Below are 25417 nucleotides of genomic sequence, written 5' to 3' on the forward strand. Positions count from 1 at the left end.
ATTGACCATCTCCTGTATTAGGTAGGCATATAAAATTTAAAGTCAAACTTTTTTTTTTCTCATTGATTTTAGAGAGAGAGAGGAAGTAGGAGGGGAGGGCAGTAGAGAAAGAGAAATATCATGTATGGTTGTCTCCCACACATGCCCCAACTGGGATGGAACCTGCCACCTTCTGGTGTATGGGACGACACTCCAACCAACTGAGCCACACCGGCCAGGGCTAAAGTGAAACTTCTTTAACATAGCATTTACACCATTTGTTCTATGGTACCTACTGAGCATTTTGGCTTTATCCATTTCCCATCACACTGTTCACAATGCTTTGGACCACTTAGAGGTCACCATACATATTCATTTTCACAATCTCTATTCTCTACCCATATTTCGCCTTCTACCTGAAATATCTTACCCTGCAAATGCAGCACATCCTCACACATACCTTTATCATTAATAAACTCCATTCTGTCTTCCAGAATTTAGTTTAAATTTCTCCTCTATTATGAAAACTTCCCAGCTTTCCCCCCACCCTGCTAAAGGCAAAACCAATCTCACTAATAACTCCTCAACTCTTCGTAGACCTTATCACATAAAATGTTTTTCCCTTTAGCCAAAATCTGAGGGCCATAGATCTTATCACATAAAATGAATCCCTGGCAGCTGGCACAGTATCTGGCAGATACTTCCAGATCTTCATCCTGCCTGCCCTCCCCAAGGTGGCAACCTATACTTCTAGATAAAATTATAGAGTGGGAAGATATACTGAATGTGTTTATTCATAGTATTTTGTTTTTATATACTTTTCCCTTCTATTGTTAGACAGATATACAAGACTTGTCTTTTAGCTATAGAAGATGTGTCCATTTCTTTATTTTTCCATATAACGACTTAAGAAAAAGTAATTATTCCTCCCAAAATGTTTGTCGTCCTAACCTTTTCTTCTCACATTTAGCACCAGAGCAGCTCCTTGAAGTATGGAACAGAGGGAAACAAGTTTATTTTAATCATTTTTCAAATAGTTCTAGGATTCTATTTGTTTTGGAGTATCATTTTACATATTGAGTAACACTATTAACTGAAAAAGGATTTATGGGGAAACTGCCCCAGAGACCTAACATGACTCGCCAAAAATAATAGCACTCCTAAGTAGCAGCACTGGAATTCTAATCAAGGTCTTTTGACCTGGCCCTGGCCAATCTGGCCCAGTGGATAGAGCTTTGGCCTGTGGACTGAAGGGTCCTGGGTTCAATTCCGATCAAGGGCACATGCCCGGGTTTTGGGCTCGATCCGCAGTAGGGGGCATGCAGGAGGCAGCTAATCAATGATTCTATCTCATCATTGATGTTTCCATCTCTCTCTTCCTCTCTCTTCCTCTCTGAAATCAATAAAAATAATTTCTTTTTTTTTTTAAGGTCTTTTGACCTGAATTCAAGTTTATGATCAGTGATTCCATGCTTTCTTTTCATTTTTATAGCAACTCAACAAATTCCAACTTTCAGGAAATGTAGTAATTGATTGAAGAATATGAGTTTTAGCCTTTTCTGAGACTGGTAGTTGCTGTTAAAATTTTTGGCAGGCCTGTGATGTACATACCCTACAGCTGGTATTGCATTTGGTGTCTGTTGCTAGTATTCTGTCATTTATACATTACTGTGTGCGTATATTCTTTTAAAACTCATAATTACTGACTTTAATGTCTTTTAGATTTAATATTCCTAAGTTGTGCTACAATCCCTATGGGAACTAGAATAAGTTATTAGAGCCTTGCAAATGTGTTTGCTGCATTCTGTTATTTTTCTCTTCCACTGATGGCCCACAGCTTCAGCTGAGCGGTAGAGAAGCTTAAACCTCTAGGGCCCATTAGATTTAACTTGTTTACTGCATTGATATCTATATGTTAAATGACAAGAGAGTTCAGGTTATTGAATAATTTAAAATTCAGCTCTAATTGGTGTCATGTGACCTAGAAAAGGCCATGGATGACGCCAGGAGCATGCTGTGAATTTCTTATAAATAATTCATAAATTAGATGATTCATTTGCCTGGTTCTGTTGGTAAATGCAAAAGTTTGTAAGTTATAACTGATGATATAACACCTGTAAGTATTTAGTTCATAACACTGGAAGGTAATCTACCTTGATGATCTTCTAGCAAAATCTGCCAGTATAGGAGAGTTAATTGCACTGGGGAGAATGAACATTTATTCAGGATGAGACTTTGGCAAAACATACAGTGCAGCTGTTGCATTACGTAGCTCTGTCAGCTTGATAACTGGTTCATGTAAGCCTGACTTTAAAAGATGCAGCACGTCGTTCGGGCCTTACTTCCCATTAACTCAAAATGTTCTGCAGCCAATGCAATGACCTGCCCCACACACAGTAATTTAGGGTGTCCTAGAAAGGTGTATACACACTGTCTGTAGGTTCTGTTACATTTTGGAAATGAAATGTATTTTAATAAACTCTGCCTTTATAGTTATTCAATGTGTGTATACATTTTGGGGGGGGACACCTGACATTTATTTAGGTCTTGAATTTCTGACCTCTCAATAAAATGAAGAGCCAGGGGAAAATTTTAAAGTTACAAAATTGAGATTTTCATTCTTATAATGCTATCAGTGGGAATATGAAGATTGTTAGCAAGGTGCTTGCCATGATAGTAAATTATTATCTGTTGTCAAAGGAATTACCAATAAGACCTATTGGTACTATTGACTAATCCTGTGATTAACATCTCGTAAGTACAATGTAAGTAATCACTTCCTCATTGTGCAAAGGAAATAACCTGTTGCAAGAAATAATAACTGCAGTTTAGTTCAGATCTCTCCTTTTGGCTCTAAAGCAGAGACTTGCCTGTAAAAATGATTTTCAGAAACTTATAAAACATCACTGCTTTCTTGTTGATGGCATTTCACAAAGCAGCACTGCAGTCGTTATTTACAGAATGCGAGAGCATGGGAAAACCCTGGATTACCATAGGAATAGTATGTGATTTTGTGTGTTCATGTATATGCTTACACCCCTGCGTGTACATGCATATATGTATACAGGGTCATATACATGTTTATCAACATCTTTATTTCCTATGCCGTCTATTTAAAAATATGCCATATTTTAGAAAGTAGGGTGTGTTCAGGAGGCAGTCTATTGATGTTTCTTTCATCAATTTTTCTATCCCTCTCTCTTCCTCTTTCTCTCTGAAATCAATAAAACATATTTTTTATCTGTGTCCCTGCATACAAGTTCTTTGGTTGATCTCTTCCCTCCCATCCCCACCTTCTTTCTGAGATTTGACAGTCGGTTCCATGCTTTTATGTCTCTGGATCTATTTTGTGCATCAGTTTACTTTGTTCATTAGATTACACATATAAATGAGATGTGAAGGCCAGTGGGGAGGTTGTGGGGGAGGGGAGGTTTCTAAAAAGGGTCAATGGGGAGAATAGGAGACATATATAATACTCTCAACAATAAAGATGTTAAAAAACAAAAAATAAATAAAATAAAGCTAATAATCATGAAAAAACATTTTTTAAAAATGCACATATGTAAATAATGTTAAGGAACAAAAGTCAGAATATAAAATAATACATATATGCTATCTGTTGTTATGTTAATCATACATGTATTAGAAAATATATGATAATGTAAAACAGTTGATTTAACTTTCTGGAACAGTAAAAAATGTATCTGTCAGTTTTAAAATATAATACTTCTATAAAAAGATAGTTTTCCATACAAAATAGCACACGATAAATGTTAAGTATTTGTGTTGACAGTAAGTGGTACTGAAGTCCACAGTAGGAACGCTTAATGTGGACTAGAGCTTCCTTTTCAGTGTAAAGTAAGGTTAATTTTTTTATAAGGCGGTTTGTTGTCAGTTTCGCCGTAGGCCTCGCTCCATTTCTGCAGCTGTAATCTCCTCAGTGTCACCTGCGAGGTGTATAGGATGGCCTGTCCTGAAGAGAACCAGGTCTCCTCCCCAGATGCCACTCATTCTCATTTTAATAGAATTCCTTTTGAATTGCTTTAGAAACTCAAAATCTTAAGAATCATTGTAGCCCTAACCAGTTTGGCTCAGTGGATAGAGCGTCAGCCTGCGGACTGAAGGGTCCCAGGTTCGATTCCAGTCAAGGGCATGTACCTTGTTTGTGGGCACATCCCCAGTGGGGGCTGTGCAAGAGGTAGCTGATCAATGTTTCTCTCTCATTGATGTTTCTAACTCTGTCCCTCTCCCTTCCTCTCTGTAAAAAATCAATAAAATATATTTTTTTTAAAAAGAATCATTGTAATAGCCATCTTTTATTCTAGAATAGGAAACAGCATTGCTGTATATCTCTGTTAGTTGGCATTTTTTACCAATCAGTCATGATTTTCAACTGTTGCTAAGTAAACTGGTGGGATTTTATTCCCCTTCTGCTAGGGATCTCAATTATTTGTTCCTTCTGTGTCTCTAGAATAGATGAGCATCTCAACTGTTTATGAATTATTTGCAAAGAAGTTCTGGTAAACTGAATAATGCCCCACCTGAAATTTGTCCATGTCCTAATTCCTGGAACCTGTCAGTGTCATTTTATATGGTATAAAGTACATTGTATGAAAAGAGAATGTACAGATGTGATTACGTTTAAGATCTTGAGATGAGGAAATTGTTCAGTATTCCCTGAGTGAACCCAATCTAATCAGAACAGTCCTTAGAAGAGGGATACAGAAACCCAGATATTCCATGATACAGAACAGTAGTTCTCAAAGTGGGTCCCAGAACCTCAGCGGCAACAGCAGCACCTGTGACTTCTTACAAATGCAGGTTCTTCAGTTCTGCCCCAGACCTCCTGAAAGGGAAACTCTGGGCATGAAAGCCAGCAATTGACATTGAACAAGCCCTCCAGGTGATTCTGATAGACGTTAAAGTTTGAGAATCAGGGTCTACACTAAGTTTTGTTCTCCCTGATAGAACAAGCTTGAGGCTAAAATGCTGGGAAAGCGCACTGTGACTGTCAAAGGTAATTTGCAGCTGCTTCCTTTCTGCCTGGGTTTATCAGACTATAATCACTTGAACAACTTAATTGAAAAATCACTTATGTTTATAGCTGGAATTAAATGTTTTGTATTTAAATAACCACTTTTGATTAGAATCATATTTTGTTGAAAGTGTTGGTTTTATCTGTGTTCTGTAAAAATACTTATAAAAACTCATCAAATTTCTAGCGGTAACTTACATTCTATTAGTATAAGGTGAAAGGTTTTACATCAAATCTCATGCTGTGTAATGGCCAATCAAAGAGTATTTCAAAGAGTATTTAAGGTGGCTCAATGGATTTCCTGGCTTAGTATTCAAAACTAAACCTTTTAAGATATTAATATTTAATGCTATATTTTTTGCCTCTTCTCAAAGTTGATTTTATGTAGCCCTCATTATTTGCAACTCCTGAAATCTTGCTTAAGCAGCAAGTAGCAACACTTTCTTTTTCTCATCCTTACGGATTTACTTGAAATCTCGATTGTTTGAAAGTGGATTTAGCTTTGTGGCACGTGTTACTTTAGCTGTGTAAATACCAGCATTTGTTATTTAAGAAGATAAAACAGCTTTGTTTTGGTGAAAATATATCATTGATTTCTGAAAAGCCAAAAGAAACAACTCGTTTCATTGTGCTCCTATTTGACAAGTGGTCTTGTGGTTCCTTTTAGGTTCTCAATAGGAAGAGCACTCTCCCGTCTTCATCTGTGGAACTGGATGGTTCCTACTTGAGTGTAGCAAAACCACAAATCTACCATCAAACCAAGCAAAGGCCTAAAAACCAGGACTCAGCTTCGGAACCCCTTGTGGAGTTCAGAAATAATTCTTTGAAACCATCAGCCCTTCATTATCCCAAAGAGGATCCTGACATGATGCCATCAGAAACCAGAACATGTGATTATGGATCCGCAGGGAAAAAACTAGCAGATATAGTCCCTACAGAGAAAGTTCCTTCAGAGGCATTGAAGATGAAGGAATGCCAGCACCTTAAGCCCACTTCGTCTAGACTGTGTTGTGCTGATAGACTTTCTGAAAATGCAGATCATGTTCCCGTTAGCCATCCTACAGACATGGCCACTCAATATTCCAAGACACACCCGGAATCATGCCATTATTGTGGGCGTTCCTGGGCATCTCTGATGCATGGCCAAGAGGTACTGCAGCCCAGTGAAATTGATTTCAAAAAGCAGCTATCAGAAGATAGAAGGCAGCAACTTATGCTTCAAAAAATGGAGCTGGAAATTGAAAAGGAGCGCCTTCAGCATCTGCTGGCCAAGCAGGAGACAAAGCTACTCCTAAAACAGCAGCAGCTTCATCAGTCTCGCCTGGACTACAATTGGTGAGTCCTACCTGTTCTTTCAGCAGCGTCTGTAGCTTGGCGAGCACAGGATAAAATGACTCTGCATTACTGTAACAAATGTGTAGGAACAGGTTCCTTGGGGTCTTAGCTTTCTCAGGATGAGGACAGATTATGACTACTAAGTAAATTCCACTGTCATCTTTGGAAGACTTGAAAGATTACCTTGTCTTCCAAAGTGTTAGCTTAGAATATTTACTACTAAGGAGTGCAGTGTAATTTTTGCCAGATTCCAATGACAATATTTTTTAATGATATCACCATTACACAAAATCCTTCACTGTTTGATGTCATTGTAAAGAACATTAAGCATTAAGTAAAAGCTTGAGATTTCAGCATGTGGAATCCGATTGTAAAGAAGTATGATTAGCTGTCATCATTCCATATTTATGTCTCTCTGCCATAACATCCTATCTAATAAAAGGCTAATATGCAAGTTGTCCCCCCGTGTGTTCGACTGGGAGACCGGGAGTTCAATCGCTTACTATGACATGAGCCGACCACCAGGGGGCGGCGCAGAACATGTGGGAGACCAGTGGCGGTGGTGGGGCGCTGAGAGAGTGAGGGAAGGAGGAAGCAGGGAGGCCAGGAGGCCGGGAGGTGGGGAACCGCGCAGTGGCGGCATGCAGGTGGCGAAGAAAGGAGGAGGCGGGGATGGGGGGGGGGGGGGACCTGATTGGCCCTGATCGCTGGCCAGGCCTAGGGACCCTACCTGTGCACAAATTTTGTTCACCAGGCCTCTAGTAAAATATAATAAACTAGAGGCCTGGTGCACGAATTTGTGCATGAGTGGGGTCCGGCCACCCGCCCCAGTGGAGGTCGATTGTGGCCAGGCCGGTGGGGGGAGAGAGGATGCAGGAGGTTGGCTGCCGGCCACACCCCCAATCGGGGTGGGGGGGCCGGGCTGGCCACAGGGGAGGGGTCATGGGTGGTTTGCCTGCCAGCCCCGCCCCTGATTGGGGTGAGGGGGCTGGTCAGGGGGCGGGGCCACGGGAGGTTGGTTGGGGGCTGATCAGGGCTCCGATATGGCCGGTTGGCCGCTGCAGTGCGTATCATAGCAACTAGCCATTCCGGTTGTTCTGTCATTCCGGTCACTTGGCTTTTATATATATATACTAGAGGCCCGGTGCACGAAATTCGTGCACAGGGGTGGGGGTCCCTCAGCCCGACCTGCACCCTCTCCAATCTGGGAGCCCTCAGGGGATGTCCTACTGATGGCTTAGGCCCACTCCCTGTGGTTCTCTGCTCTCTGCGGACCTGCCTGCTTGACGCCACCGCAGGCCCTGGTGTCTGCTCTCTGTAAGGGCCTGCTTGTGCCTCGCTTCCGCGGCCAGGGGCAAGCAGGGCCCTGCTGTCTACTCGCTGCAGGGGCCCTGCTGTCTGCTTTCTGTGAGGGAATGCTTGCCCCCCGGCGCCATGGCAAGGGGCATGCAGGGTCCGGCTGTCTGCTCGCTTCAGGGGCCCTGCTGTCTGCTCTCTGCGGGGGCCTGCTTGCCCCTCGGTGCTGCAGTGAGGGGCAAGCAGCACCCTGCTGTGTGCTCGCTGCGGGGGACTGACACACACTTACCACCAGGAGGCCGATGCTCAACGCAGGAGCAGTCCCCTGGTGGTCAGTGTGCTCCCACGGGGGGCGTGCTGCTCAGCCAGAAGCCAGGCTCATGGCTGGCAAGCGCAGCTGCGGCGGCGGGAGTCTCTCCCGACTCCGCGGAAGTGCTACCAAGCAGTGGTGGCATGCGCAGTGGGCCAAGATGAGCGTGAGGGGTGCCCAGCTCCAGCTCGGGCTCCTCCCTGGCTGCCTGCCTCTTGGCGCACTGCTACATCCCTTGGGGGATGTCCAACTGCCGGTTTAGATCAGGCCTAAACCTGCAGTCGGACATCCCCCAAGGGGGTCTCAGATTGCGAGAGGGTGCAGGCCAGGCTGAGGGACCCCAACCCCCTGCATGAATCTGTGCACCGGGCCTCTAGTTTAAAAAATAAACTGTTCTTCCCTTAACAATTCTAACAGTTTTTGGTGAAGTTAAGGTTTCTAAATATAAGATTGTATCACCTGCAAACAGATAATTTTACTTTTTCCTTTCCAACAGTGATACCTTTTGTTATTCTTGTCTAATTGCTTTGGCTAGTATTTTCAGTATTATGTTGAATTGAAATGGCAGCTATGGATATGATGGTCAGAGTCATTTTAATTAGTGTTATTATAATTTACACTTTAGACTCTGGTAACCAAAACACACTTACTTAAATATGGATATGGGAAAGCTTTAAGTTTCTAGAGAAGAGATTTAAAGTGCTCTTAAAACATCTATAATGTTGAGTTTTTAAATTATATTCTAACCAACTCAGTCTTCCTCCACTCCTCTATAAGTAAAGAAAATTTAAATTATTATGAAACTGCTTTGTCTTTATTAATGTGTATTTAGTATTTTTTTTATAGATTTTTAATTTGAAAATAATTGCTGGATAGTATAGCTATGAGAATGGTCTTTTAAGGATTAGCATTCAGTTTCTTAGGTTCCATGGGATAAAACTTTCTCTGAATTTATTTTTACAGGTTAAGAACTCAAGCTGTGTTTAACTCAAAAGAACTGATTGCTGATAACAAGCTTACTAAGCCCCGAGAACTCAACCTGGATATGAATGGGAGTGACTCTGGACCAAGGTAAACTCGGGCAGTGGGTCAAGGCAAGAATATGTAGGACATAGATATGAAGGATATGTTTGGTGTATAGTTAAATCTCCATATTGGTGAATCCAGCCTTCTGATCATATGAATAAATATATTCTCATTATAAAATTTTGAATATATATAGAAAAGTATAAAGAAGAAAATAAAAATTATTCCTATATTCCTACCATTCAGAAACAATCTTTTCAGCCCTTTTCCTGTTTTAATCTTTCTTTTATAATTACATATTCTATATTTAGTAATAGGGATTATGCTTATATAGAATTTTATTGTTTGCTTTTTTCACTATATCATATTTTCTGATGCCATTACATTTTTATGAAAACACAGTAATTTATTCACTCAACAAATATTTATGTGTGACATCTATTATTCAGTATTTATCTATAAGCCTGTTGGATAATACAGGATTTTGCTATTATAATTATGCTTTGAAGACCCTTTCTATAAATAAATAATTTACTTTATCTCAGCCTAATTCCTTGGTATAGATTCCTATAAGTGGACTGCTAGCTCAAAGTATATATGAATCTTTTAAGATTCTTTTTTTAAAATATATTTCTTTATGGATTTCAGAGAGAGAGGGAAAGGGAAAGATAGAAACATCAGTGATGAGAGAGAATCATTGATTGGCTGCCTCCTCCTCCCCCCCCCCCCCGCCCCCCGCCCACTGGGGATCGAGCCCACAATCCAGGCATGTGCCCTGACCAGGAATCGAACCAATGACCTCCTGGTTCACAGGTCGATGCTCAACCACTGAGTCACACAGGCCGGGCATGAGCTGGGTTTTTATATTATACATTTTGTTTCATATTCCACCTTTTTTTTTAATGAGTTTATTTAAGCCATACTAATAACAGTGCTAGGAAGCAAGATCTCAAGTGCTTTTCCATATTCCATTTTATTTTTAATCAAACTTTGCTAAATTTCAAAAGAAAAATATTTTATTATAAAAAGTAGAACATCCAAAAACACATCAAGAAATGACCTGTCATATTTCATTCCCCATTCTATTCCCTATTCTGATTGTCTTGGTTGAATTCATGTTAGTATCCTTCTATACCTTTCTTTATGCCTCCATATATGTACAATATCTATAAATATTTGAGATCAAACTGAACACATTGCTTGCTAATTCCCACCCTCATCCCTCACTGAACAGTAGTACTTCATGGTCATCTATCAGATTTTTAAATGTAGAACTATGGTAAGCAGAATAATTGCCCCCAAAAGTGTCTGTGTCCTAATTCCTGGAACATCTCAATATGTTACCTTACATGGTAAAGGGACTATGTAGATATGATGAAGGGATTAGACCTTGAGATGGGATGTTATCCTGGATTATCTGGGTGGTCTCAATCTAATCACTTGAGTCCTGGAAACTGGGAAGCCTTTTCTTTCTGGATCAGAGAGATGAGATGGAAAGAGGAAGAAAGATTCCAAGCATGAGAATGACAACTTGCCATTGCTGGCATTGAAGATGGGAGAAGGAGGTCACAAGCCAAGGAACGCAGGTAGCCTTTTGAAGCTCAGAACAGTCGTCAGCTGGCAGCCAGCAAGGATATGGGTACCTCAGTTGTCCAATTGCAAGGAACTGAATTCTGCCAACAGCCCAAATGAGCAAGGGAATAGCCTTCAGAAAGGAACATAACCTAGCCAACACCCCAATATTAGCCCAGTAAGACCTGTGTCAGACTTCTGATCTACAGAAGTATAGAATAATAAATTTGTGTTGCTTAAGCCACTAAACTTGTGATAATTTGTTATAGCAGCAATAGAAAACTAATTCAAATGCTAACTTGTTTCTTACAAATGCATAACAGTCCATGGTTTCTATGAACACTGTTCACATATCCAGCTTTTCCATTGTTGGACATTCAAATTATTTCAAGTTTTTACCACTACACAATGCTATAACAAGCATGACTGTACTTATTCTTGTGTTCTGCTACATCTGTTTATTAGGATAAGTTCCCCAAAATAGAATTGTTACTTCTACATACATATAGTTCTATATAATTTATAATTATAAATTACAAGATTCAATACCAATTTTCTTTTGCAAAAAGTTGCAGCAATTCATACTCCCACTTGCAGTTTATGAAAGTTTTCATTACTGCTGTTCAGGTAAGTGTAGTGAATGCTTTGGAAGCTAGTGCTTTAGTTTAAGAGATGGATGTGCTTTAAAAGTTCAGGTACACCTGGGCATCCATATCCTACATTCATATAATTATGACAAAAATAAGATAGAACCATGCACTACTTTCAAACAAGTATTTTCTAATATCCTACCTAATAATAGACAAATATGCAAATTGACCATACCTCCGACACACCCACAAGCCACGCCCACCATCCAAACAGTGAGTATGCAAATTAACCCAAACCAAGATGGCTACAGCCACAGAGAGCAAGGTTTCCTAGGTAACAGAGGAAGCCAAGCTTTCCACCTGCCCTTGCCAGGCCTAAGCCTCCACTCAAGCTACAAAGTTTCAATTATAGAAAGTAAACAAATTCAAACAAATGGCGGCAGAATGGAGTTTGAGAGAGCAGGCCAGGGTTGCCGCTGGCAACAGGGGAAGCAAAGCTTTCCGCACACCCTGGTCGGGCCCACCCGCTTAAGGCAACAAAGTTTTAATTATAACCCCAACAGAAATGGCTGCTGGCCTCGGAGGGAGCCCCAGGCTTGGCTCCGCTCCAGGCTACAAAGTTTCAATTGTAGAAGGAAAATAAATTCCAGATACCAGGGCTTCCGCTTGGGTTGCCAGGGGGCGTGGCCGGCCTGCAAACGACCACAGGCCCCTCGCTCAGGCCGCCCCACGCCCCAAGGGAACCCCCACCTGATCCGGGACACCCTTCAGGGCAAACCAGCTGGCCCCCACCCCTGTACCAGGCCTCTATCCTATCTAATAAAAGAGTAATATGCAGATTGATCATCACTGCAACACACAATATAACTGCCCCCATGTGGTAAAGATCCTGTCCCCATGTGGACACAAGATGGCCACCACAAGATGGCCAGCAGGAGAGGGCAGTTGGGAGGCACCCGGCCTGCAAGGGAGGGCAGTTGAGAAGGACCAGGCCTGCAAGGGAGGGCAGTTGGAGGTGATCAACCCTGCAGGAGAGGGCAGTTAGGGGTGACCAGGCCGGCAGAGGAGGGAAGTTGGGGGCAAACAGGCTGGCGCAGAGTGGTTAGGGGGTGATCAGGCTGGCAGGCAGAAGTGGTTAGGGGCAATCAGGAAGGCAGGCAGGCAAGCAGTTGGGAGCCAGTAGTCCTGGATTGTGAGAGGGATGTCCGACTGCCCGTTTAGGCCCGATCCTGGTGGGATCGGGCCTAAACGGGCAGTCGGACATCCCTTGAGGGGTCCCATATTGGAGAGGGTACAGGCTGGGCTGAGGGACAACCCCCCTCCGTGCACGAATTTCGTGCACCGGGCCTCTAGTGTATTTGATAAAGGCCTTTAAAATGTTAACTGCAGCCCTAGTTGGTTTGGCTCAGTGGATAGAGCGTTAGCCTGTGGACTGAAGGGTCCTGGGTTTGATTCCAGTCAAGGGCACATGCCTGGGTTGCAGGCTCCATCCCCAGTGGGGAGTGTGCAGGAGGCAACCAATCAATGATTCCCTCTCATCATTGATGTTTCTCTCTCTCTCTTCCTCTCCCTTCCTCCCTGAAGTCAATAAAAATATGTATTTAAAAAAAATTTTTTTAATGTTAACTGCATTTAAGAGTTTGATAGTCATTTGCCAGTAGAACTCCCCAGATAAAATTTAATTTTAAGCTAAGTTTTGTTTATTTGGAAATTTAAATTATCTTAGTATTAAAAATATTATGTATTTAAAATATTAAACTGACTCAAGTGAGGCATTAAGAATTTGGAACTAAAATAAATGAGATAACGAGGAAGTAAAAAACATACTTTTTATAATTAACAGCTCATTTTGAGTTAATTATATACAATTACCAAAATCTAATTGCAATTTATTTTCTATTATCTGTGGGAAGAATCACAGGCAAGGGAGCTTACATTGCTGCCTTCCTGCATAAATGCTATAGAATGAGAATGAATAATATGTGAGGTTTTAATGACAAGTAGGAGCAAATAGTGGGGCACAGCTGAGCCAACCATTGGAAGGTAATTATCACATGAGAGATGGTAATGACTTAAAATTTCACGAGCAACTCTGATTGCTTATAGGTTCTCTGGTTTGTTTTTTATTTAGTTTGCTTGAGATTTGTTTGTTGGCTATGCAAAGATGACCTTTATTTTTAAAAAAACAAAACCACAAACCTGGCTCACTAAGTACTACAGGAGATGTGAAAAAGCCCCTACTTCATGTACTCTAATAGTGGAGTAAGTCACATATATAAATATTGATCATCTATAGACTATATGGGCTATAAAAGAAATACAGGTAAACTAAGAAGAGGTTTGTGGAAGAGGTAATATTTGAGATAAGTCCTAGAATTTTGATAGGTAGGCATATCTATGGGTGTGTGTGTGTGTGTTTCAGATGGGAGAAGACATGAAAGATGTAAAGGAAGGAAATCACACAGTATATGTGGGGCATCCTATATAATAAAGAGCTAATATGCAGATGATCATCATGCTGTCACGCTGTAATGGCTCAGACACTCAACACTGGGGAGAGAGGAATGGGGACCAGCCAGGCTGTGGCCTGGGAGAGGGACAAGCTGCATGCCCTGTGGTCCCGGGCACCAGCGGCTGCGCCTGTGCCTGCAGCCCGGGAGAGGGACAATCCACGTGCCCCACGGTCCCCGCAGTCCTGGGCGCCAGCAGCTGTGCCTGCGGCCCAGAAGAGGAACAAGCCACCCGCCCCATGGTCCCAGGCGCCAGCAGCTGCGCCTGCCCCTGCGCCTGTGACCTGGGAGAGGGACAAGCCACCCGCCCCATGGTCCTGGCTGCCTGCAGCTGCAGCCCATGTAAAGCCGCCCACTCATGGTCTCCTGTGGCTGCGGCCGGCCGGAGGAGGGAATCCTGGGTCCCGGGTGCGGGGCAAGGCAGAGGTGGTTAGGGGCAATCAGGCCAGCAGGGGAACAGTTAGGGGTGTTCAGGCCAGTAGGGGAGCAGTTGAGGCGATCAAGCAGGCAAGCAGAGGTGGTTAGGGGTGATCAGGCAGGCAGGCAGAGGTGGTTAGGGGTGATCAGGCAGGCTGGCAGAGGGGTTAGGGGTGATCAGGCAGGCAGGCAGGCGAACGGTTAGGAGCCAGTGGTCCCGGATTGTGAGAGGCAGTCAGAAATCCCCCAAGGGGTCCCAGTTTGGAGAGGGTGCAGGCCCGGCTGAGGGACCCTCCCCTCCCTGTGCACAAATTTCATGCACCAGGCCTCTAGTATAGAATAAAAGCTGAACTCCTTGGCTGGCATGGTGTTCTGCATGCACTCTGGCTTACCTCATCTCATACCACTCCCCTTCTAAACATTTAGTGACCCCTACTCCCATTTTAGTGAAAATTCTAATTTCTTACCACGGCCTTTATGTTCTCCTATCTTGACTCTGCACTTTCTTCCTTGCATCCTGTGATCCAACTTCATTTGGTCTTGGCTGACATTTCAGTTTCTAGTACATGCTGCACCATACCTATAGCTGCCCTTAACACCTTAATCCTGTCCTTCCTCATGTTAACTTCTTTAGATAAAAGCTTAAACATCATCTCCTGAGTGGATACTTCTCTGATCACCCCATTGTTCCCTGTCTCAGTATTCTTAAGTCCCATATACTACTACCCAATTGTAAGCTTTGTGAGTGCAAGGATTATATCTTTTTACGTATGATATAACATCTATGTTATGAAGATGGTATCTTCAGTAGATAGTAGGTACCCATGAAATATTTGTTGAATGAATTTTTTTAAATGTTAATTTCCTCATTATAGCATGAAGGGAGATTATCAACTAAGAAAGGTGACAGTAAGGGTAACATCTAGGAGGAGGATGGAGATACTTGGAATAGCCTCAAGGGAAGGTATAATAAGTTACCAAAAGATGATCAATAAAAAGTATTGTATTCATAATGTAGAAATTCCCTAGAATTGATAAGATAAACTACCTCAAATAGGCAACTCTTGGAAGAGTAATCCAAATAACCAGTACGTATATAAAATCATAAGTAATTCTGGCAAGATGAAAATTAAAAACAACAAAAACATAACATTGAAAAGTCTAGTAATATCACATGTTAATAAGGGTGTGGAGAAACAGTACTTTGATATGCAGCTGGTAGATGTGCAAGTTGTTAGAGCTACTTTGGTGGTCAATTTTGGAATATCATTTTACAGTTATTTTTAATTATCATTGATAATTGGCACACCAATTATCTTACATTCTATACTTTATTCTTACATTCTATACTGAGGAACCTCCATCCTCTACCCTTGTCACAAACACTGGTTTTTAAATGATGGCTAAAACACTGAAGCACAAGACTGCTCAGGGCTCTTCCAAACTATTATCTACATGTGCTGAACTTTGCAGGTTGACAGCGTTCAAATAGGAAAAGACAAACCCACTGCCCCCTTGTATGTGGTGTCCTTTGAATTAGCTTCCACATGAAGAAGCTAATAATTTGGCTCTGGATAATTTTTGGCTCTGGATAATTTTTAATCACATTTATCGTCTTAGTATATATTGAATTTGTGAGATAAATATTTTCTAAAATATCAGTTCATAGATTTTCAGGATGTTAACTTCTTTAGCTGCATAGCATTTTTCCAGGTAGATGAGGCTCGGAGGTAGAGAGCATCATCTATAGAAATTAGAGAAATTTCCTGAAAAATATTGGTGCTACCACTGGTTAAATACAAGGAATTGGACAATCTATACTAATAATAGAGGAATATGCAAATTGTCCGGGATGCCGTCACAGTAACAGTAACAACCGAACAGAAAGCTGCGTGGGGTGACCAGACTGGCAGGGGGGTTAGTGAGGGACGACCAAACGAATGAACAGCAGGCTGTGTGGGGCGACCAGGCCAACAGGGGAGCACAGTTGAGGGCGATTGGGCTGGCAGGGGAGGGCAGTTGGGGGCGATTGGGCTGGTAGGGGAGCAGTTAGGGTGCAATCAGGCTGGCAGGCAGAAGCAGTTAGGGGCAATCAGGCAGGCAGGCAGGTGAGCGGTTAGGAGCCAGCAATCCCAGATTGTGAGAGGGATGTCCGACTGCCGGTTTAGGCCTGATCCCGGTGGGCAGTTGGACATCCCTCAAGGGGTCCCAGATTGGAGAGGGTGCAGGCTGGGCTGAGGGACCACCCCCCCACCCCTGTGCACGAATTTTGTGCACCGGCCCTCTATTAAATTGTAGAAACACACTTTATCTGCTGTACACAAATGAATTGAATAGTGGTAGTTTTCACCCTTCACTCTACATACTTACACAAATCTTTGGGAAAGTACTTTTCTTCAGCAATGTTAGTGGGATTGGGGAGTTGGATATTTCATTGCCACTTGAGTCCGTTTGCTTCAATAACCTCATTCCCAGGTTTATTTGGAATAAGAGCAGTTTGATTTCTTTTTAGACAGTGACTGCCTAGCCTGCTCCAATCCGCAACATATGGGTTCTTGTCACAATATGGAGCAGAGGTGGCATCTTGGATAGTGAACATTGTTTCCCAGGAGATAGAGAAAGACAGTCGTCTTGGAGGTATCAGCTGGTGAAAAGTATCACTTATTTTTTAGCATTTTATTTATTTATTTATTTATTTATTTATTTTTTGCAAATCCCAATAAATAGAGATTAGCTGAAGCCTACAACTGCAGATTTAGTTGTCATGGCAAATCTTTGGTAGAATTCAATGGACCGTTTTTGGATATTATGATCTAATTGATATCCAAATTAGGATATATCCAGGTCTTTATTCTTTTTTCATTCTACAACTACATAAGATATTTCTATAAAAGGAATCTATAAATATATGGCTGTGTTTCATTTATACATCTCAGTATTGCTTCTCAGTGGGAAGAGGGAATGAGAGCTAAGACAAAATGGATGGAAGCCAAAAGCATTTTATCAAAACATCACATTGATGTATAAGGCTTTTATATGTAAAAGAGTGGAGAGAGCAAGATTAAGACTAGTAATTATTAATTTGATTTATTTATTCTTGTTTTCAGACATCCCAAGAGTTCTCTCTGAAAGGACATAAAATTTTTAGATGCTGTAAATAATTTTTATTTTTAATTAGCAATAGCTTTTCAAACTACCTGAGTATACTTTAAAAATTTATTTTTGGATTCAGGACAATTGGATACACACAGGGCACACATAAAAACTCAGAAGTTTGGAAAACAAGTGCATTCTTTTATTTGTAGTAGTCTGTATGGAGGGATTCCTGGGTAGATAGGGTAACTGGAGGTTTGTTTGAAGATAAGATGAAAAGAAATAATGACTGTGTTTCTGAACATATTTTTTTATCATAAAGTGTCTGAGGATGTGGTTGTGATCCTGATTGGCCCATGGTGGTTTGTTGTAGGTGGATGCCTGTCTCAGAAGAACTGGATATTACATATGAAACAGTGCTAATTTTTTATAATCCCACAGAGAAAATTTTATATTGAACTCAACTCATTTGCTTTTCATATTGCTCCTGTGGTGCAGAGGATTGATTTTTGTGCTGCTTTTGCTATTTGGCATTTTCTTCTTTGGTAAACAGTGTATGCAAGCCTTAATCCTTTAACCTTGAATTTGAGCCCTGGGCTATTTGATGGAAAAAGAATTTTTCTTTGTTCTATGATGTGGCATGGTGAAGGATTGTATTAGTCAGGGTCAACCAGAGAAACAGAACCAGTAGGAGATATATATTAAGAGACATATTGCAAGGAATTGGCTTAGGCTAGGCCCGTGGTCAGCAAACTGTGGCTCGTGAGTCACATGCGGCTCTTTGGCCCCTTGAGTGTGGCTCTTCCACAAAATACCATGGCCTGGGCAAGTCTATTTTGAAGAAGTGGTGTTAGAAGAAGTTTAAGTTTAAAAAAGTTGGCTCTTAAAAGAAATTTCAATTGTTGTACTGTTGATATTTGTCTCTGTTGACTAATGAGTTTGCCGACCTCTAGGCTAGGCCAACCTGAAGTTCATGGCTGGCTGCAGGGAGAACAGGCAGAAAGCTCAGGGACAGGCTGAAGCTGTGTTTTCAGGGAAGCCTCAGCTCTGCTTTAAAGACTTCAAGAAATTGAATGAGGCCCATCCATATTGCCTAAGGTTTGGGAGATTGTAATCACATCTGCAAAATACCTTCACCTAGATTCGTGCTTGGTTAACTGGGGACTGTAGCCTAGCCAAGTTGGCATATCAAAAAGACCATTGTAGCCCACCCCTTGTCAACTTAGCACCAGGTACATCTCCTCAAACCATACTTAATCTCCAAATAAAGAAAATAAAAGGCATACTAACATAATACAACTTCTCCCACATACACCTGAAACATGCTAACCCATTCCCCACAAGTGAAGTCCTGGGTGATGGTCACTCTTCTCATTGAGGTCCTATGATGTCAGTGCTGTGGTATAAAGGTAATTATTACTCGTGCATCTTAAGTTAGGTGATAAAGGGATAAGAGAGAAAAGAAACAAAAATATGTAATTAATATACATATACAAATATACCCATAATAGAGTAAAGAAGAAATATTCATAATTATTACAGTTATCTCTGCAACTGGCCACATGGCTGTAGTTGGGATTTATAACTACTTTTTTCCTCTTCCCACCTCGCTACACTTTGCTGTCAGCAAATACTTCAACTGTGCATTATTCTTTGTGTGGAAGAGAGAGAGAGAGAGAGAGAGAGAGAGAGAGAGCGAGCCGACAAGGAAAACACAGAAAAGACATCTGGTGGCATTGCATGTCCAACTGATTTTAGAAACATTGAATTTGTACTGCCTTTTTGAAAAGTAGATTTCCTAGGACACGAAGTAATGATGTATGTCAGGAAAATATGCACACGTGTGGAATTCCATACTCCTGGGAATGGATCATTACAAGACAATGCAGTGCAGTGATTTCATAGCCCAAGCACTGCATTGAGATCGGGATAGTCTCAGCTCTGCCACTCACATTAGTTGTATGAACTTGGATAAATAATTTACCCTTGCTAAACCTCAGTTTCCCTAGCCTTTCTTAAGAAAACTTCATTGGATGGTTGTCAGACTTAAGGGAGAAGCATTCTCGCTTGCTGTTGTTCTACTGGAGAGCATTTTGGTAAAATCAGAGACAAAGGAAAGCTGGAAGTCTTACTCCGCTCTTAAGAATCCTTGACTGTCTGCCACTAGCATTAAATTCTCTGAAAGGAGATGAAGGCAGCCAGTGGAGGTGTCATGTTCAGCCTAGTTCTGACAAATGAAAAATTAGTCATAATTAGATGTGTAACCAAAACTTGAGAAAAGAGAAGCATGAATTTCTGATCTAAGACTTAGATAAGAGTCAAAAGAGTCGGGAAACTATCAAACATATAATTTCTGACCATGCAAACAAATCAGTTGACAAATTAAGGGAGGATTCTTTCGATTGTGACTACAGAAATAAGAAGATACATCAAAGGGTATATATAAGAGAATTTCAAAGAACAGCAAGAATCCTATCAAATATACTAAAGCCCAAAATAGGCTGAGGGTTTTAAAACATGCTGTGGATGACTGGAATAGCTTATCTGATTTTGTTTAAAGGCTTAAGGGCAAATCAAGGATAAGCTTATTATTTAGGACCTAAGATGTGCTAGCGAAAGGGCAAGGAGAATGAAACACTCCTCAGTTATTTTCTTCTCAAGAAGAAGGATCTTTGGTCTAGAAAGAGTAGAACAACCATTTTTACAAGAAAACAGAAGCAAAAGGTGAAGAGTTAATTTTAAATAAGTATGGACACACATTCACGTACATAGATATAGATATGCAAATTCAGTTCTTCCAGCTTGTTTATCTACATCTCAGTGAAAACAGTTCCTATAGATAAGGCTGAAAGACCTTTACTGTTAGCCTTGAGGATTTGTAGACAACTGTGGAGGTGCCAGGAAGCTAAATGTGGATAAATTTCTTTTAAAATACAAAGGAAATGGATTCTGCATATTATATGCCAATAAACTAGACATTAATTCTGGACTTGATTCTTAATTCTAAGATGATTTATGATCTGAGAAAGCAGATAGAACATATGGTTGCCCTGCTCTCCTACAGAATACCTTTAAGCTGACAAAGATGTTTGGAAAACCCAAACTTATACCTTTCATCTTACCCATTTCAAATAGATTTGTGTCCTGTTGCTCAAGTAAAAAACTGCATAAACCATCTTGATTTATACCCCTCCTTCTTTCATCCCCCATATCCAGTTCATTAGTAAGTCCTATGGACTCTACTTTCAAAAATATTTACTTTGTCATCTTCCCTCCCTCTCCATTGCTCCACTGTATCCAACCCACCATGTCCGTTGGTATTATTGTGTGGCCTGCCAACTGGTGTTCCTATTCCTGCCTATAGCACCAGCAACCCATCCTTGACACAGTAGTCAGAGTGGTCATTTTAAAAGGTATGTCAGAATCCATGTCCATCCTCTTCATCAAGCTCTCCAATGCCTTCCAGTCATGTTTGACATACAAATCTAAACACTATCAATTTACCATGCCCTCCATGCTGTGACCTGGCATTCTCTCCAGCCCTATCTTATCTGCTGTCATCCTGCTCACAATATTCCAGCCACAGTGGCCTTTCGGATCCTTGAAGACACTTAGCTTATTTTCAGCCAACCCCTCTGTATTTTCAGTTTCCTCTGTCTGGAAGGTTCTGTCCCTAAGTTCTTACATGATTGGCTTATTACTCATTAAGGAAAAAGCAGTCAACTCTCACTTCTCCTTCTTCATATTGGCAGAGATTAAAGAGTGAGAACACCCGTGCTTGTCGGGCTGCAAGGAAAATAGCAAAATGAGTATCTGGTGAAATATGTAAGTAATTTGTAGAGCAAGCAGACTAAGGTTGAAATTGAAAATATAGAACTGAATGAAAATGAAAATACAACATAAAAACCTGTGGGATGCAGCTGAAATAGTGTTTAGGGGGAATCTTGTAGATAGGTATTAGTCCCTTCACGGAGCAATGGAAACCGAAATCCATGTTAAAGAAGAAATAGTGGAAGAAACCGAGTACATTAACCTCTGCCTGTTGTATCACAATTTCTGTGAATGGGGCCTAGGGACCTGCATTTTCAGAAAGCTCCAAGGTGATATCTACTTGGGACCAACTAGACAAGAGTCTTTCAATGCTCAGGTTGTGCTTATTGTGTGAGTTCATTTATGTCTTACATATCCTGCAATGATGTAACTGGTGTTCAGTAAACACTTTATTATGATACTATTGTCATTACTTTTAGCAAATAATTTTTGCATATTTTTACTGTAGTATCATAATTGTCCTTGCTCCGGAGCACATATGTGCCAAAGGTGGCTGTGCTGTGCCATCTGAAGCCAGTCTTTTGAACCATGGTTTCTGACAGTTTCATTCTGTCTGCAGAGCCTTTGAGCAATGTAAAAAAAAAGAAGAAAAAGGAGCTTGTATCTGTAAATTAATGAGCTAATAGATATAATATGCTGTCATGGTTTGCTTTTCATAGCCAGGTAGTTATTATATACTCACACTTAGCAACTCCCTGCTCCTGCCTCTCACCTTTCTCCAAGCAACCCAGTGTGGCACCGCGCAGGGAGGTCTTTGATAAAATACACTTACTGCACAGAAGCCTTTTTGCAAAGCAGCACAACTCAACGAGACCGATTTTAAATTGCAGAATTTGAAAACTATGGCTCATTTGGTAACTATACAGCAATGCCAATAGCAACAAACATTATATGAGAAAAACACGCAAAGGACTGTCTTTGTCTAAATTATATATAACTATTAACATTAAGTAGCATGATTGATTTCCTTCAAACTTGTCTCAGTGGGGTAAGTAAGACTTTTATTTTAGCCTTATGCTCTAGGGCTTTTCATCCTGTTGAAGGATTCTAGGTCAAATGGGTCCCCGGGCATGGCCCAAACTATAGGAAATCCACAGTTTTATAGCTCACACCTGGAACCTGGCTGCTCTAATTATGGGTCCTTTTAAAGTGTTTTCTTTGAAACCCTCTTAATGCTATTTTTTTTTTATTCAGCTTTCTATTACATTCTCATTTACTTCAGTGGATGATGGTTCTATGAATAGGACCTATTGGCCAAAAAAATGGATTTCAAAATTGCTATTCATATACCTAAAGCCTCCTGCTATGAAACGGCTGTGAGCCAGTTCTGAGGCCCTGTAGTGGAGAACGCTGTGTATATACTTATGGTCATAAGAGTGAGTGAAAACATAAAAGGTGTTGTAGCATGCTGGTGCACCCAGTATCTTTAAAGAAGGTTTATTGATTTTGAGTCGCAGGATGGCAACTTAGTTGTGCCCTATATAGTAATCAAAGCCCTAGAGGGAGGTCCTCTGCGCTGTTGGGGCCAAGGAGACAGGGAAGCCTGTTGATGTGGCCTCTTGCTAGTTTTACTCAGTAGTCAGAGCTCGAAACACTTGAGTCTGTAAATGCCAGAAAATGGGTTATTTTTGTGATGCTTGTTGATCGGGAGGGGTTAATGGAAGTCTCTTGAATGAGCAGAAGGGAAGGACGAATTGGAATTAGAACTCCTGATACATTTTCAAGGAGTTTATTTGAAGGTAAATGGACTTTCCTTCAGTAAACAGGCAGTAAGCATTCCCTTAATGTAAATGACAGTCTGATCTCTACAACTTTGGATGGTAATTTTAAAGTTCGTCACAAAACTTCTGTTGAAAATACAGAAACAGGACTCCTTTATAAACATGGTATTGTCAAGTGGTAGGAGCCAGAAGACTTATCCTCTTACTTAAGTTTAGGAGCTCCCTTTAGTTACATGCAGTGTCATAGTAACTTATATTTGCAGTAGCCAAAACAAAGAAGCCACTCAAATTAAATGTACTTTAATGGATGAATGGATAAACTGGTAAATCAAAACAATCGAATGCAACGCAGAAATAAGAAGGCACAAGCTATTGTAGATGCAGTAACTTAGATGACTTTCAAAGACATTGTGCTGAGTGAAATCCGTCATGATGTCACATATCATCATACTTCCTGGAAAATTTTACTGTACATTCATGATACAATGAGAGTGAAAAGACAATAACATCTTAGTATAATTATAAAAATACTAGAGGCCTGGTGCACAAAATACGTGAACGGGGGTGGGGGTCCCCTCAGCCCAGCCTGCATGCACCCTCTCCAATCCGGGACCCCTTGGGGATGTCTGACTGCTGGTTTAGGCCCAATCCCAGGGATCGGGCCTAAACCAGCAGTTGGACATCCCTCTCACAATCCTGGACCGCTGGCTCCTAATCACTCACCTGCCTGCCTGCCTGGTCGCCCCTAACCACCCCCCCACCACCACCAGCAGCTTGATTGCCCCTCACTGCCTCTGCATGCTGACCTGGTCACCCCCAACTACCCCCCTCTGCTGGCCTGGTTGCCTCTAACTGCCACCTCTCCCCGCCTCCCCCCCCCCCCCCCACTGGCCTGGTCTCCGCCAACTGCAACCCCCCCCCCCCCGCCGGCCTGGTCACCCCTAACTGCCCCCCCCCACCAGCCTGGTCACCTCTTACTGCTCCCCCTGCCAGCCTGGTTGCCCCCACCTGCCTCCCCTGCTGGCCTGGTCACCCCTCATGGCCCCCCCGCTGGCCTGGTCACCCCACACAGCCTGCTGTTCAGTCATTTGGGCATCCCTCACTAACCCCCCTGCCAGCCTGGTTGCCCCACGCAGCCTGCTTCTTCAGTTGTTTGGTCGTCCCTCACTAACCCCCCTGCCGGCCTGGTTATAGGCAGCCATCTTGTGAGGGCGTGAGGGTTAATTTGCATATTACCACTTTATTATATAGGATTGTTTATATCCTTGAACAACACTCTGAGAACCACTGCTTTTAAGATAGCAGAAACATGGACTGGTCCTCACTTTGTATTTTCACTAACACCCTGGCTGTATGTTGATTCACCATTGGACTTTGGTTTTCTTTAGGGAGATTTTCAACCACAGTTCTTAACTGACCACCGTAAGGTTTTCTGACATTTCCAGTAAATTTATAGGTCTTTGATACCTTGGTTTGGATTAGCCTGAGTTCTAAAATTTTATATTCACAGTTCATTTGCAAGATTTCTTGGGCATGCTATAAACATATATTTTGAAGCTTCATACATGCATGCTTTGATGAAACTAAAATGTGGATTATAGATCTAGGAATGACTGAATGATTCCACAGTGCAAAGAAGAGGTAACAGCTCACTAACTCAGAGTTCTAGGAATGACTGAATGATTCCACAGTGCAAAGAAGAGGTAACAGTTCACTAACTCAGAGTTCTGTTATGTTAATCCCAAAATACCTTCCAAATCATAATTGTGTCTTTAGTAGATGTATCTTGGGCCTCTTTTGTGTTTGCATCTCCATGGAAGATGTTGCTGGGGATCAGAGAAGAGTAAGGCATGGTATCTGCCCTTAGGAAACTCTATTTCATACTTTATTATGCTTGTTTTTCTTAGTTCATATTAAACTATCATTTTCATCATCCCAACTGTTAACCTTCTCTTACATACTTTTAGAAAGTTAAAAAGTATTCATTCTGCATGGAAATATATATTAATTGACTTCAAAGAGCTGTTTTCTTTATTGAGACCACAGTGAAGTTCTGAGACCAGCAGAACTCCACATTGGCAGCTTGGTGATGGCTACACAGTGTTTCCTTTAGGGCAGCGTCTTCACCGCTGGCTTCTTAGCTCTCCCTCCGGTGCTGCTTCTGGAAAGAATTAAAATAAAGATATTATAGTTAATGAAATTCCAGCTACATTCCTTTGGTGAGGGAGCAAATTAAGATCTGGTGACATTTTCAAGTATAAAGTGCACCTTCACTACAAGTGAGGTGACCCCTAATCCTGCATTAGATGGTAAGGGTCACATCTTCGAGTGAAGTGCTGACCTCTCACCAGAGTTCATGTTTAAAGGTCTATCAGGCGTCACCACACAGATGTCCCACAGAGATCACCAATCCGAATGGCTCCTGTATCAGCCTCCTTCACATTTCCCTCCTTTTCTCAACAATTTTAATGTATCAATACCTCTTCTCATACGTCTTCAGGCTCATTCTCTATGTGCTCAGAGATTCTTCTCCTACACACACACTTTATATTTGCCTTGCCATTGACCCACTGCCCTTCTTTATCAAACTTTTCTAGAGCATAGTCTTTTTTTCAATCCTCTTCTTATTTGACTTCTCAATATCAAGTGACACAAGTAACCTTTCTGGTATATTTCTCATCTCCTTGTTGTTGTTTTTTTGA

At 41.5% G+C, this 25417-nt stretch overlaps 1 protein-coding gene across 7 annotated transcripts in view; it reads left to right on the forward strand.

Annotated features, from left to right (window-relative positions):
• KIAA1328 overlaps positions 1-25417 on the forward strand; it is a gene marked incomplete at its 5' end in the record, with an annotated part of 160341 nt that overhangs the window by 83972 nt on the left and 50952 nt on the right. For all 7 annotated transcript variants that reach the window (XM_079784464.1, XM_079784463.1, XM_079784462.1 and 4 more), the window contains 2 exons: positions 5682-6349; positions 8919-9026. In XM_079784464.1, the coding sequence (XP_079640590.1) occupies positions 5682-6349; positions 8919-9026 (776 nt within the window). The remainder of the gene's footprint in view (positions 1-5681; positions 6350-8918; positions 9027-25417) is intronic.

Source organism: Cnephaeus nilssonii (assembly GCF_951640355.1).
Source record: "Cnephaeus nilssonii genome assembly, chromosome: 11".
NCBI classification, from domain to species: domain Eukaryota; kingdom Metazoa; phylum Chordata; class Mammalia; order Chiroptera; family Vespertilionidae; genus Cnephaeus; species Cnephaeus nilssonii.